The sequence below is a fragment of the Dendroctonus ponderosae genome, unplaced genomic scaffold (genome assembly GCF_020466585.1).
Source record: "Dendroctonus ponderosae isolate FM_Combo_2020 unplaced genomic scaffold, Dpon_F_20191213v2 Dpon_F_20191213_12, whole genome shotgun sequence".
NCBI lineage: Eukaryota > Metazoa > Arthropoda > Insecta > Coleoptera > Curculionidae > Dendroctonus > Dendroctonus ponderosae.
This window is the reverse complement of record NW_026017316.1, coordinates 1475452-1486708: the sequence shown is the minus strand read 5'-3', so window position 1 is coordinate 1486708 and position 11257 is coordinate 1475452. Positions and strand designations below refer to the sequence as shown.

Here is an 11257-nt window from a genome sequence, read left to right as displayed (position 1 = left end):
ATCGTGTGTGGTTGGAATAAAAATTGCGAAAAATCCTCAAAAAAATATTTAAATCGATAAACTCGTCACCTTCATCAGCCTGAATGTTTAAATTCCAAGTTTGAGTGGCAAAAAAATGTTTTTAGGAATTTTTTTGCTGCAAAATTTTGAAAACATTGTAAAACGCTATTTAGGTCGTGTGTGGTTTGAAGAAAAATCGCAAAAAATCCGCAAAAAAATATTTAAATCGAAAAACTCGCCACCTTCATCAGTCTGACTGTTTAAATTGTATGTTTTAGTGGCCAAAAAACATTTAATAGGAAACTTTTTGCAAACACTGAATCGCGAATCGAAAAATTGCGAAAAATCCTCAAAAAGTTTTCGAACCGAAAAACTCGCCGTCTTCATAAGACTGAATGTTTAAATTGTAGGTTTCAGCAGCAAAAAACAATTTTTTGCTGCCCAATTTCGAAAACACTCTAACACTCTATTTAGACCTTAAGCAGTTCTAAGGAAAACTGCCAAAAATCCTCAAAAAAATTTCAAAGCGAAACGCTTAGCAACCTCGCAACTTTCACCAAAGTTTACCCAATTCCCGCACAAACTGGCAAAAACCTTGTGCATCCACAGAGCCTCAATTGGTCAGCTGCTTGAATCAGCCTGCAAAACACTTTGGACCCAGTTTCGTCACTGCAAGCCCATCCTCAGGCCCAGGGCAACGCAAACCTTGTTAGTCCTACGTACCTTCAACCAAACGCCCTGCAGCTTGCTGCAACAAAACTGCAGAAAAAGTCCTGGAAGCTTCCTCCCATTGGGGAGTGGGAGCCTTAAGCCAACAACCTGCCAGGGTTTTCTGAGGTGAAACTGTCAGAAAACTGGCAGAACCATGTCAGACGAAAGCATCTCCTATGGAGAGGACAAGGAGAACCTGCTCTACATCTCCAAGAAGATCAATGTGGACGAGTTCGGGCTGGGCGAGGACGGCTCCTTCAGGGAGTCCCTCTCCCTGGCCCCTTCTGATGTCTCAGTGCAACCCATCGGCTCAGAACTCACGATTCTGGAGGGCCTCCACAACATCCCCCAGATCTTCGACGACATCCACTTGGCGCGCAAGTTCAAGCCCTTTGTAAGTCCCCGTAGGGTTCCCTAGGCGCCTGAGCCTTCCCCACATGTTCCCTACAGAGCCTGAAGTGGGCCTACGGCATCAGCGGCCCCGTCGGCCTGATCAATCTGAGCTCAGAAGGCAGACAGGAGCTGTTCTTCGCCAGCTCCCATTCGGCCATTGTGTATCGGTACTGCTCAAGAGAGATGCGCCACCTGGAGGCCCATGTGAGTCCCCAACAACCTCTCGAGCAGATCAGTGCAAAAATTCTTCCAGCAAGCGGTCATCAATGGGATTTCTTCGGACGCTAGTGGGGAGTGGCTGGTCACTGCCGATGGGGACAAGGATGGTTGCCTGATTGTGTGGTCCAGCAGGGATTTGTAGGCGAATTTCCCCCGGCTTAGGCGCACTGTTGGGGAGATTTTCCTCCGTTCCAGGCAGCCGATTTTCACGCTGTTTGCTGTCTATCCGGACAGTGGCGTGCTATTGATGAGCCTCAGTCCGTGCGCCCGCTACTTGGTGACGGTGGGCGAAAGTTGCGGGTATTACGAGGCGCGCCTCTGGCTGTGGACTTTGGGGCACCAGAAGCCGCACGGTGAGTCCATGTGGGCACGGGGGGGTTTCTAGAACCTCGGGTTTTTCGCAGAAAAGTTGGGCTTTATGCGCAAATCGCAGTGGGAGTGACGTTCCCAGCCCCACGCCCACCGAATTTGGGCGATTTTTGGGGCACAGCCCCCAGGATTCGATGATTTTGCCCCAAACTACACACTTTTTCCCGGTCTCTTCCGTGCGTCCACCATCCTCCCCATCACCAACCCAACTGGTCAAAACTGTCTCCCCCAAACTATTGCCCAATTAATTGCGCAAATTTTGAGCCCATTGGCGTACGTTTCCCGTGTGATTTGCCCGAGTTATGCAGATTTAAGCCAGTCGACTGCGCACGAATTTCCATGGCAAAGCCCGAAACTTTGACCGGATTTTTTTCGCACCCTGTCAATGGCAGGCTTCAACCGTTTGAGGCGAAGACCTCCTCCCAAACACTGAAAGTGTTTGGGAGGAGGCGCGATTTTTTAGTGTCATTCGCGCGGGCGCAGCCCTCTAGATTACAAATCAGAAACCGTCGAATTTTTCAGTTTCTTCCACAACTCGCCCACTAGATCTGCGACCAAGGCCACACAAACGTCATACTATGACAACCTGTCAAACGTCAGAACTGTCACTTTCGAGGCGGTTCTCATCAGTGGCGTGGTGATTTTACTTATAAACTGATTATTTTGCCAAGGGCCTTGGCCCCAAAGTAGTGAAGAGCGGTGCTGTGTTGACAGACTGTTTTGGTCCATTTGGGAGCCTCCAATCGAATTGACTGTAATGACGTGAAAGTTGCGCAAGTTCATGGGCTGTATTCCACTGAAACCCGCACACTAATCGGACTTTCGGGGATTGAGCTAGAGGGAAAAATGTTAGCAGTTGATGTAAAAAAATCGGAGTATCAAATGGTCGGACGACGATGTTTCGGCGCAGATGCCCTGAAGGTGGTGGACGGCTGAAACTTTCCTCCAGCATAAAGCTGCCAGCTCTGATTCCACCTCCGGCAAAAACAAAATTTCCTCCTTTTTCCTCTAGGATAAATTAATTTTCGAATATCAGTTGGCAAAGGTGTGGCGATAGTGATTTTCCCAATAGTTTCGGATTTTATTGAAAATTTCCTGAAGATGCTCGGCTGCTGAAACGTTCCTGGAGCATACACAAAAATATTCTCTATGCCACCCATGAGGGCTCTAATCCGTGGGCTGCCCGGTTTTCGGGCAATTAATTTTTGAATTTTGGTTGACCCACTTGTGGCCACTGTGATTCTTCATTTGCTCCGATATTTTACTGCAAATCCCCTGAAGATGGTGGAACGCTGAAACTTTGTTGGAGTATAAAAATGGTGGTCCCCATTCCTCTACAGCAAACCCCAACTTCATATCTGGCTGGGTTTTCGAGAAATTAATTTTTGAATGTTGTTGACACGAATGTGAGTAGAGTGACTCTCTTCACGTCACGTGAGTTTATTGGCTTGGGTGCAAACATGTTGGTGTTGTTGGTCTGGGTGCACACACAGCCTCAAAGAGGCTTTAATGCTCTATCGAACAGTCTCATTCCCCCATAGATACAGAGGAAATTGGATTTTTGGCGAATTTTTCTTTGGAGCCAAACCCACCCAAAATCGAAAACCTCTAAGCAATCAATCACCTTTTTTCCCCCGGTAAAATTCGCACTCCATTCGTTTGGGTTCGTTGTGTTCGCCAAACGCTGCTGCCATAATCTGGCAACGTTGGGCACCAATTGACCTTCGCCCAATATAAAATGCTGATTTTTGGCGTCGCTCTTTTCAAAAAAATGCAAACTTGGCATTTTTGCAGCTTCTTTCAACAAAACTTCTAAAAATCACTGCCTGCAGGTGCAAAGCAAAACTAATTTTTTCCTTCCAAGGCCTACTATGTTGTCAAGGATTTGACAGCTGTCAACAATTTTTGCGATGTTTTTTGACAGGGTGGATCAGTGGTGGAAGACAGGGTGGAACGAGCGTCAGTGGAAAACTTTTTCTTTTGGACCCGATGTTGCCAAATTTTCGTCAAATGCTCTGAAAGGGGTTTGGAAGGTGTGGATTCTTTGGTTGATTTGATCAGATTTTGGGGATTTTATTTGATTTTTAATTTTTTTTTTCTTACCAGCCATAGATTTTGTTTAGATGTTTTCATTTTGATTTTTTTCTCGAAAACGAAGCGTTCTTTCGAAAAATGTTCCTTTTGGTAAAACATTTGGCCGAACCAAGAGCAGCTGACTGCATGCCTGGTATTTTTTTGTTGTGGATGGTTTTCGGAAAAATTGCCAAAATTGGGTTTTGCAAAAAATCAAAATTTCTTCCAAACTAATATCGAGCGAACGAATTTGGGTCCAGCCCATAGAGGAGTTCAAGCGGCACAAAAAAGTTGGTATTCACTTTTTTGCTGAAGTCGATAGTAACGGCGCTATTGTCAATTTTCGCATTTCAGTCAAAATTTTCCGAAAAAATTTTGGAGATTTCAAAATCGAAAATTATCACAAGACGATCTTTGGAGAATTGAATGCCAAAAATTTTGTTGAAAACAAAATGAAGGCGTTTCGAAACACGGCCACCCTCAGGCCAAAAGTCCCTGTTTCTCTATAAACACTATTTTTTTCTCCAAAACCAAGCATCAGACTAAAATATTTTATTCTACCAAAAATGTTCAGCCTCTTGACGCTCACCCAATGCAATTTTTTCAAATTTCAAAAATTAACTTTTGAAAAAATTAAAAGAAAAATTCCAAAAATCCTCAAAAATTTCCAAACTCAAAATCGACCAGAGCACGGAGCGGTTTTTGCCACACCAAATATTTTGTATTCGCTTTTTCTGCAAAATCAATAATAAAGGCGCTATTGCCACTTTTCGCATTTTAGCTAAAGTTTTAGGAAAAAATTTTCGAAAATTGTTTGAAATTTTAAAATCGCCAATTATTACTACAGTCTTTAGAAGTGTGGAAGCCAAGAAATTTGCCAAAACCGAAATGAAGACGTTTCGAAAATCGGCCACCCTCAGGTCAAAAGTCTCTGTTTCTCGGTAAAAACTATTTTTTTCTCCAAAACCACGCATCCAACCAAAAAATGTTGTTCTTCAAAAAATGTTCAGCTTCTGGACCCCCACTCAAAGCAATTTTATGGCAACTTAAAAAATTTACTTTTGGAAAAATTCAAAAAAAATTCCCAAAAATCCTCAAAAATATCCAAACCCAAAATCGACCAAACGAATCTAAATAAATAGTTTGTATTCGCTTTTTCTGCAAAATCGATAATAAAGGCGCTATTGCCACTTTTCGCATTTTAGCCAAAATTTTGCGAAAAAATTTTTGAAAATTGTTTAAAATTTTAAAATCGCAAATTATCACTAAACCGGGTTTAGAAAAGTCGAAGCCAAAAATGTCGCCAGAAACCAAATGAGGACGTTTCGAAAATCGGGCACCCTCAGGCCAAAAGTCCCTGTTTCTCGATAAAAACTATTTTTTTCCTTCGAAACCAAACATCCAACCAATAAATGTTGGTCTTAAAAAATGTTCAACCTCTGGACGTCCACTCAAAGCAATTTTATGCAACTAAAAAAATTAACTTTTGAAAAAATTGAAAAAAAAATTCCCACAAATCCTCAAAAATATCCAAACCCAAAATCGACCAAACGAATCTRAATAAATAGKTTGTATTCGCTTTTTCTGCAAAATCGATAATAAAGGCGCTATTGCCACTTTTCGCATTTTAGCCAAAATTTTGCGAAAAAATTTTCGAAAATTGTTYAAAATTTTAAARTCGCAAATTATCACTTAACAGTGTWTAGAAAAGTCGAAGCCAAMAATTTTTCCGAAAACGRRATAACAATGTTTTTCTCTTTTTTGTTTCGTTTTTGTACTTCAAAAATTGTYCAGCTTCTGCATGTCCACTARAAGCAATTTTATGCACTTTAAAAAATTTRACTTTTGAAAAAATTCCCAAAAATCCCCAAAAATCGACCAMATCAACCTAAACCCACTTCGGCACAGAGCGTTTAAAGCCGCACAAAAACGCTGCCACCCGATTTTTTTGCAAAGTCAATAATAAAGGCGCTGTTGACAAATTTTCGGGCTGTCGTCAAAGTTTGGGGAAAACAACGGGAAATTCGGGCCAATTTTCACTTGGCAACAACTTTTTTCGCAAAACATTGAAAGAATTTGGAAGATCCTGCTTTTTCAGCAGCCAGAGGTGAAAGTGAAAGTCAGAGGCAGCAAATGCAATTCAAAATTGAATCCATTGTTGCCAAACCCCGCTAAAAATCCGCAAATCCCGAGTTGACCCCGGACAGTTCCTCTACACTCACCCCTAACCCCGCCACCGCCTGCCTTACGGGCCGAGACTCAAACTTCCCTCCTCAACCTCCTTCTGCTTGCAGGCAGCATTCAGATCAACCTCACCAACGGCCCTCCGGTCAAGATCTGCTTCCACCCGGACTGCGAAGAGCACATTCTGCTGGTGTTCCAGAAGCAAATCTTCCTCATCGTATGGGTGAGTCGTGGGCCAGAAGAAACCCTCCTCAACCAATCAACTCAATCAACGCAGGACCAAACCAGCCAGAAGATCCAGCTGGCCGCCCTTCCCCACATAACCAGCCGCACCAAGGTGGGCTCGCTCACCAGCGCCACCTACATGCAGAACTGTCACGAGTGTTTCGTCGGCTCGTCCAAAGGGTGCGTGCTGGTGTTCCGCAGCACCCTCTACGGGCGCACCTACGAGGCCGGCGAACTGACCAACGCCAAAATGTACATCAACGCCATCAAGGTGACCACGGCTCAGATCGGCACGATTTGCAGCTCAGACGGGTAGGCTCTGGCACGTTCTGATCCCCCGCTCAAAGCTCACGCGCGCGCAGCATCCTAGTGGTGGGCGACTCGCGGGGGCACGTGATGTTCTTCGACCGGAACGTGCGGATCCTGTTCTGGATCCGGAACCTCTCCATCGGCGCCATCACTGCCCTGAGCTTCTCCATGTGCCCAAGGGGGCACGAAGTGCGCGCCTCCCCAGAGTCCCTGGGGGAGTGGGGCTTGGACTTCCCCAGTTGCCCAGGGGCTGGCGCCTTCGGCGCAGCCCCGTTCGACGCCACGCTGCACAACCGCCCCTTTTTGGTCAGGGATTTTTTCATCGGTAGGGCCCAGCCCCCTCCAGCTGCCCAGAAACAGAGCCTCAATTTCCAGCCACCGCCGACTGCAACATCTACGCCTACGACTTCCTGCGGAGCGCGTGCACTCCGCTTTTCCAGGTGGCGGACGCCCCCATCAGCGCCCTGGACACCCACGACGAGCTGTGAGGCTGGGGGGCTGCTGCCTCTTCCCACCTATTCAATTGCTGATTGCAGGCCCCGCCTGGTGGTGGGGTACGCCAATGGCCGGCTCGCCCTGATGGACTTCGAGAAAAAGGAGCAAATCGCCGGGGCCCTTCTCCCNGAGGGCGGGGCGGCGGTCACCTGCGTGAAGTTCTCCCCCCAATGTAGGTAAAAGGGGCGCCAGCCCCCCCAGCTATTTCCTAACCGGGGGCGCAGCCCTGCATTTGGCCTGCGGCAGGGCCAATGGGGAGGTGTGGATCCTGGAGCCGGTGGTTCTCACCCCCAAGGCCCCCACGCCGTTCGCCTGCAGCGACTGCGCGGTGCAGCATCTGCAGTTCAGCGGGGATGCGTTGCAGTTCGCCTGCTCGGTAGGGGGAATCGTTTGCCTGCCGGGCGGCTCCTCCTCTAGCCACCCTTACAGGACGCCAACAGAACGGTGCACCTCTTCAACTACCACCCGCAGGAGGACTGCTGGAGGTTCAGGGGCAAGGTGCGCTCCCACTACGAGCCCATCCACGATCTGGGGTTCTTCCCTACGGCCTGCGGCCGCTCCTCCCTGCTCTCCATTGGGGCCGACCGGCATCTGGTGGAGTACAACAACATGGAGGCGAGGTGAGGTTGGTTGCCGTGTTCTTTCAGTCCCTAACGTTTGTGGCGGCAGAGGAGGCTCGGAAATTGCTTTCGCAATTTCCTCGCGCGAGCGCATCGAGCAGAGCGCCGTCCCCACCAACTTCGCCTACTACGAGCGGGGGGGCGGCGCCCACCCCGTGGGCTACCTGCTATTGGCCAACGACCAGGTGAGTGGAGGTGGGGGGCGACAACCAGCGCTCACTGGGGAGGCGGTTTAGCACAAGATCAAGACCCTCCACGCTGGGACGAAGCTGCCGCGCAGCCTGGTGCTCGGGCCGGCCCTCGGCTGCTTCCACCACGCAAATCTGCGCAAAATGAGGGTGGGTTTTCCCCAGTTCCAACCCCCCACCACTCCTCAATGTCCTCTGGCAGGTGCTGCCCCAGCACCATGCGCGCTACCTGGTGTTCATCACTGAGAAGTACTTGGGGATGCAGCTGTTGCCTGCCGATGGCAACCCCTTCAAGTACTGCGGGTACCTGGCGCACCCCCACCAGGTATTTGGGGCTGGAGTGGCAGCGGGGGACTTACTTACAGCCTCCTGGGGGGGGCAGGTGGGCGACTTTGCGCTGTCCCACGACGGGGGCTTCGCCTTCACCTACGGGGCGGAGGACCGCAGCCTGCTGCAGTGGGAGGTGCGGCCTCGCGCCGTTGAGCTGCTCTCCCTGATCGGGGGAACCGAGCTGGAGCCGTTCTACTGCCTGCTGGAGGGCGGCAAGAGCGGCTGGCTCTTCCAGGAGGTCCAGGACCTGTTCTTCTACATGCAGATCCTGCAGCAGGAGAACATCGACCTGCCCAGACGCGTCTCGGACACCATCCAGCTGAGCGAGATCCCCGAGTTGGTGCGCACCTGCGGATTCTACCCCAGCCACTTTGAGGTGGGGGGACTCGAGTGGAGGGGGCGGCAGCCAATTGAGGAGGGCGGGTTTCAGCTGGAGACCATGATGATGGACATTCGCTATCGCGACTTTGACGAGACGGGGCTGGTGCGGGACGAGGTCTCCTTCGTGGAGTTTGTGCGGCTGTTTGTGAACCATCGGCCCGCCTACGGCTACTCGATGGAGCGGCTGCGCGAGGCCTTCGGCACCATGTGCCAGATGGGCGAGTATCCCAAGAGGAGCCGCATTGAGAAGGAGGACTTTGTCTATCTGCTGCAGTCGATAGGTAGGTGCTGGGGGGGCTGGGAGAATCTCCCTACCTCCCTACAGCGTCGCTTTGCAGGGGAACCTTCGCCCAATCTGCACCGCAGCTTGACCACGCTGCTGCGCGTGTCCACCTATGGGGAGAACAACTTTGACTTCCTCCCGCCGGTAGGGGCCGCCCCCCAGTCCGCCACGCTGCTAATTGCTGGGGATTTGCAGGAGATCGACTCGAGCTTCCTGGTGGACGAGCTGCTGGGCATCGACGCCGCCCCACGGGAGAAGCCGGCGAAGCAGGAGAGCAGCGAGAGCCTGCTGGGGAAGCCGCATTGAAGCCCCGTTTGTTACCAGTCGAGTACATAAAGAGCATTTTGTGATCGACTGGACGACTTTTCACTGCAAATGCCCTGAGGATGGTGCAAGGCTGAAACTTTGCCCCAGCATAGCCTCAACTTCGCTCTGTCCAAAACAGCTACCCCCTTATCTCCATCTGTCGCGGTTTTGGCGAAATAATTTTTTAAACTTGGCACGATTGGAGCTCGAGTGAATCTCCCCAAGGCTTGCGGTTTTATTGGGCTGAGAGCACGCAAGTTGCGTTTTTAGGTTAGGGACATACACCCCCAGAAAGGGCCGTAAATTCCCTATCGAACACCGTAGCTCGGCAAGGGATGCGGGGGAAACTGGATTTTTGGCGATTTTTTCATTGGAGCAAAACCAACCCAAAACGCAAACTTTGAAGCAGACAATCACCATTTTCGGGCCGGAAAAATTCGCGCTCGCTTCGCTGGTGTTTGTTGCGTTCGCCCCAACGTTGCGCGCATGCTCTGGCAACGTTGGGGCCCAATCAGAACTCAGCCAGCATAAACAGCGGATTTTTGACGTCGGCTTTTCCAAAAACGTCCAACTTGGCGTTTTTGGAAGCTTCTTACTGCAACACTGCCAAAAATGGGTGAAACTTTCTGCAAAATGCGTGCAAAGGAAAACTGATTGCTGTGGTGCAAAGCCCACTATGTTGTCAATGATGTGACAGCTGTCAAAAATTTTTCGGACGTTTATTGACAGGCTGGGAATTTTCCGAAGTGACTTGGTGGGCACCAAGTGGCCTCAATGGGGAACTTGTCGTTTACACCCGATGTTGCCAAATGTTGCGCACATTTTTTGACGGCAGTGTGGAAAGCCGCCAGTGTTGAATTTTCGTTGATCAAAAAAACCAGTTTTTTCAAAAAAAAAAAAAAATCCGAAAATTTTTTCAGCCCACCGATTTTGTTCAGACGTTCAAAGTTTCACTGTTTTTTTGAAAACGAAGCTTCCGATCGAAAAACGTTGCTTTTGGCAAAAGATCCGGCCGGACGAGCGGCAGCCAATGGAGTGCTTGGCACATTTTTGTTGCCACTGGTTGTTGCACAAATGACCAAAATATCGGTTTGCAGAAAATCAAAAAATCTTCCAAACTAAAATCGAGCGAACAACTCTGGATCCTGCAGTGAATCGAGTGGCTCAAACCGCGCAAAAATATACGTATTCATTTTTGTGGTAGAGTCAATAGTAACGGCGCTGTTGGCAATTTTCGCATTTTAGCCAAAATGTTTGGAAAACATTTTCGAAATTTGACCAATGATTTTAATGGCCAATTACCACTTCGCGGATCTTCGGAGGTTGAGAGCCAGCGATTTGAGTCATCAACAGTGTTGGAGTTTCGAAGATCGGCCATCTTCAGGCCGAGTTTTGGGGTTTTCTAAGATTTTCAATTTTTCATTGTTTATTTCGAAAAGTACGCCTCCTGCGGAAAATGTTGCTTTCGATGGAACATCGGGCCGGAAACGCTGCAGCCAATGAAGTGCTTTGCAGATTTTTAGCGAGAAGGGGTTTCGCAAAAATTACCAAAATTGGGTTTTTAAAAAAATCAAAATTTCTTCCAAACTCGAATCGTTCAAACAAAGCCGCATGCTCCAGTGAATCGAGAAGATCAAGCTGCACAAAAAAGGTGGGATTCATTTTTTGCCTCAAGTCAATAGTAAGGGCGCTGTTGGCGATTTTGGCAGTTCAGCCCAAATTTTGGGGAAAAGTTTGGAAATTTGAGCAAAATTTTGGAGTCGCAAACTATCACCACGTTGCTCCTGAAAGGCTTGAAGCCAAAAAGTTAGCTGGCAAAAGACACAAAGTGGGGGAGTTTCGATAAGTCGCCAACCTCAGACCAAAGTTTGGATTTTTTCTGATTTTCACTTTTTCGTTGCTTATTTCGAAAACTGAGCCTCCTATAGAGAAATGTTGCTTCTAATGGAACATCGAGTGGGAAAACGTGCAGCCAATGAAGCGCTTTGCAGGTTGGTAGCGTAAAAGGTTTTTGAAAAAATTATGAAATTAGAAAGATTAATCAAAGGTTATCAAAAATTAAGAAAAATTATAAAGCCGACAAAAATCAGGTTCTCAAAGGATTTTTGGGAAATTTTCAACATCGCTCGGGTTAGGCGTCTTCTAATGATGGCAAAACAGGCAACTGTCTA

The 11257-nt window shown here is 48.3% G+C and overlaps 2 protein-coding genes across 3 annotated transcripts in view; both read left to right on the top strand.

The window, feature by feature from the left end:
• Positions 1 to 7100, top strand: part of LOC109533971 (cilia- and flagella-associated protein 251) — a 27643-nt gene extending 20543 nt beyond the window's left edge. The window contains exons 2-9 of the mRNA XM_048663114.1: positions 610 to 1105; positions 1162 to 1308; positions 1358 to 1461; positions 1519 to 1676; positions 6060 to 6172; positions 6227 to 6486; positions 6537 to 6808; positions 6859 to 7100. Of these exons, the coding sequence (XP_048519071.1) occupies positions 866 to 1105; positions 1162 to 1308; positions 1358 to 1461; positions 1519 to 1676; positions 6060 to 6172; positions 6227 to 6486; positions 6537 to 6808; positions 6859 to 6971 (1407 nt within the window). The 5' untranslated portion in view covers positions 610 to 865 and the 3' untranslated portion in view covers positions 6972 to 7100. The remainder of the gene's footprint in view (positions 1 to 609; positions 1106 to 1161; positions 1309 to 1357; positions 1462 to 1518; positions 1677 to 6059; positions 6173 to 6226; positions 6487 to 6536; positions 6809 to 6858) is intronic.
• Positions 7101 to 7110: 10 nt separating this feature from the next.
• On the top strand, positions 7111 to 9134 carry LOC109533972 (cilia- and flagella-associated protein 251; the record flags this gene model as incomplete). 2 transcript variants are annotated; one of them, XM_048663111.1, is given in 10 exon segments in its annotated part: positions 7111 to 7150; positions 7203 to 7354; positions 7408 to 7598; positions 7648 to 7783; positions 7835 to 7936; positions 7989 to 8111; positions 8169 to 8492; positions 8547 to 8778; positions 8836 to 8924; positions 8976 to 9134. In XM_048663111.1, coding segments are annotated over 10 exon segments (1500 nt in total), but the record flags the coding sequence as incomplete, so codon positions are not given.
• Positions 9135 to 11257: the final 2123 nt, after the last annotated feature.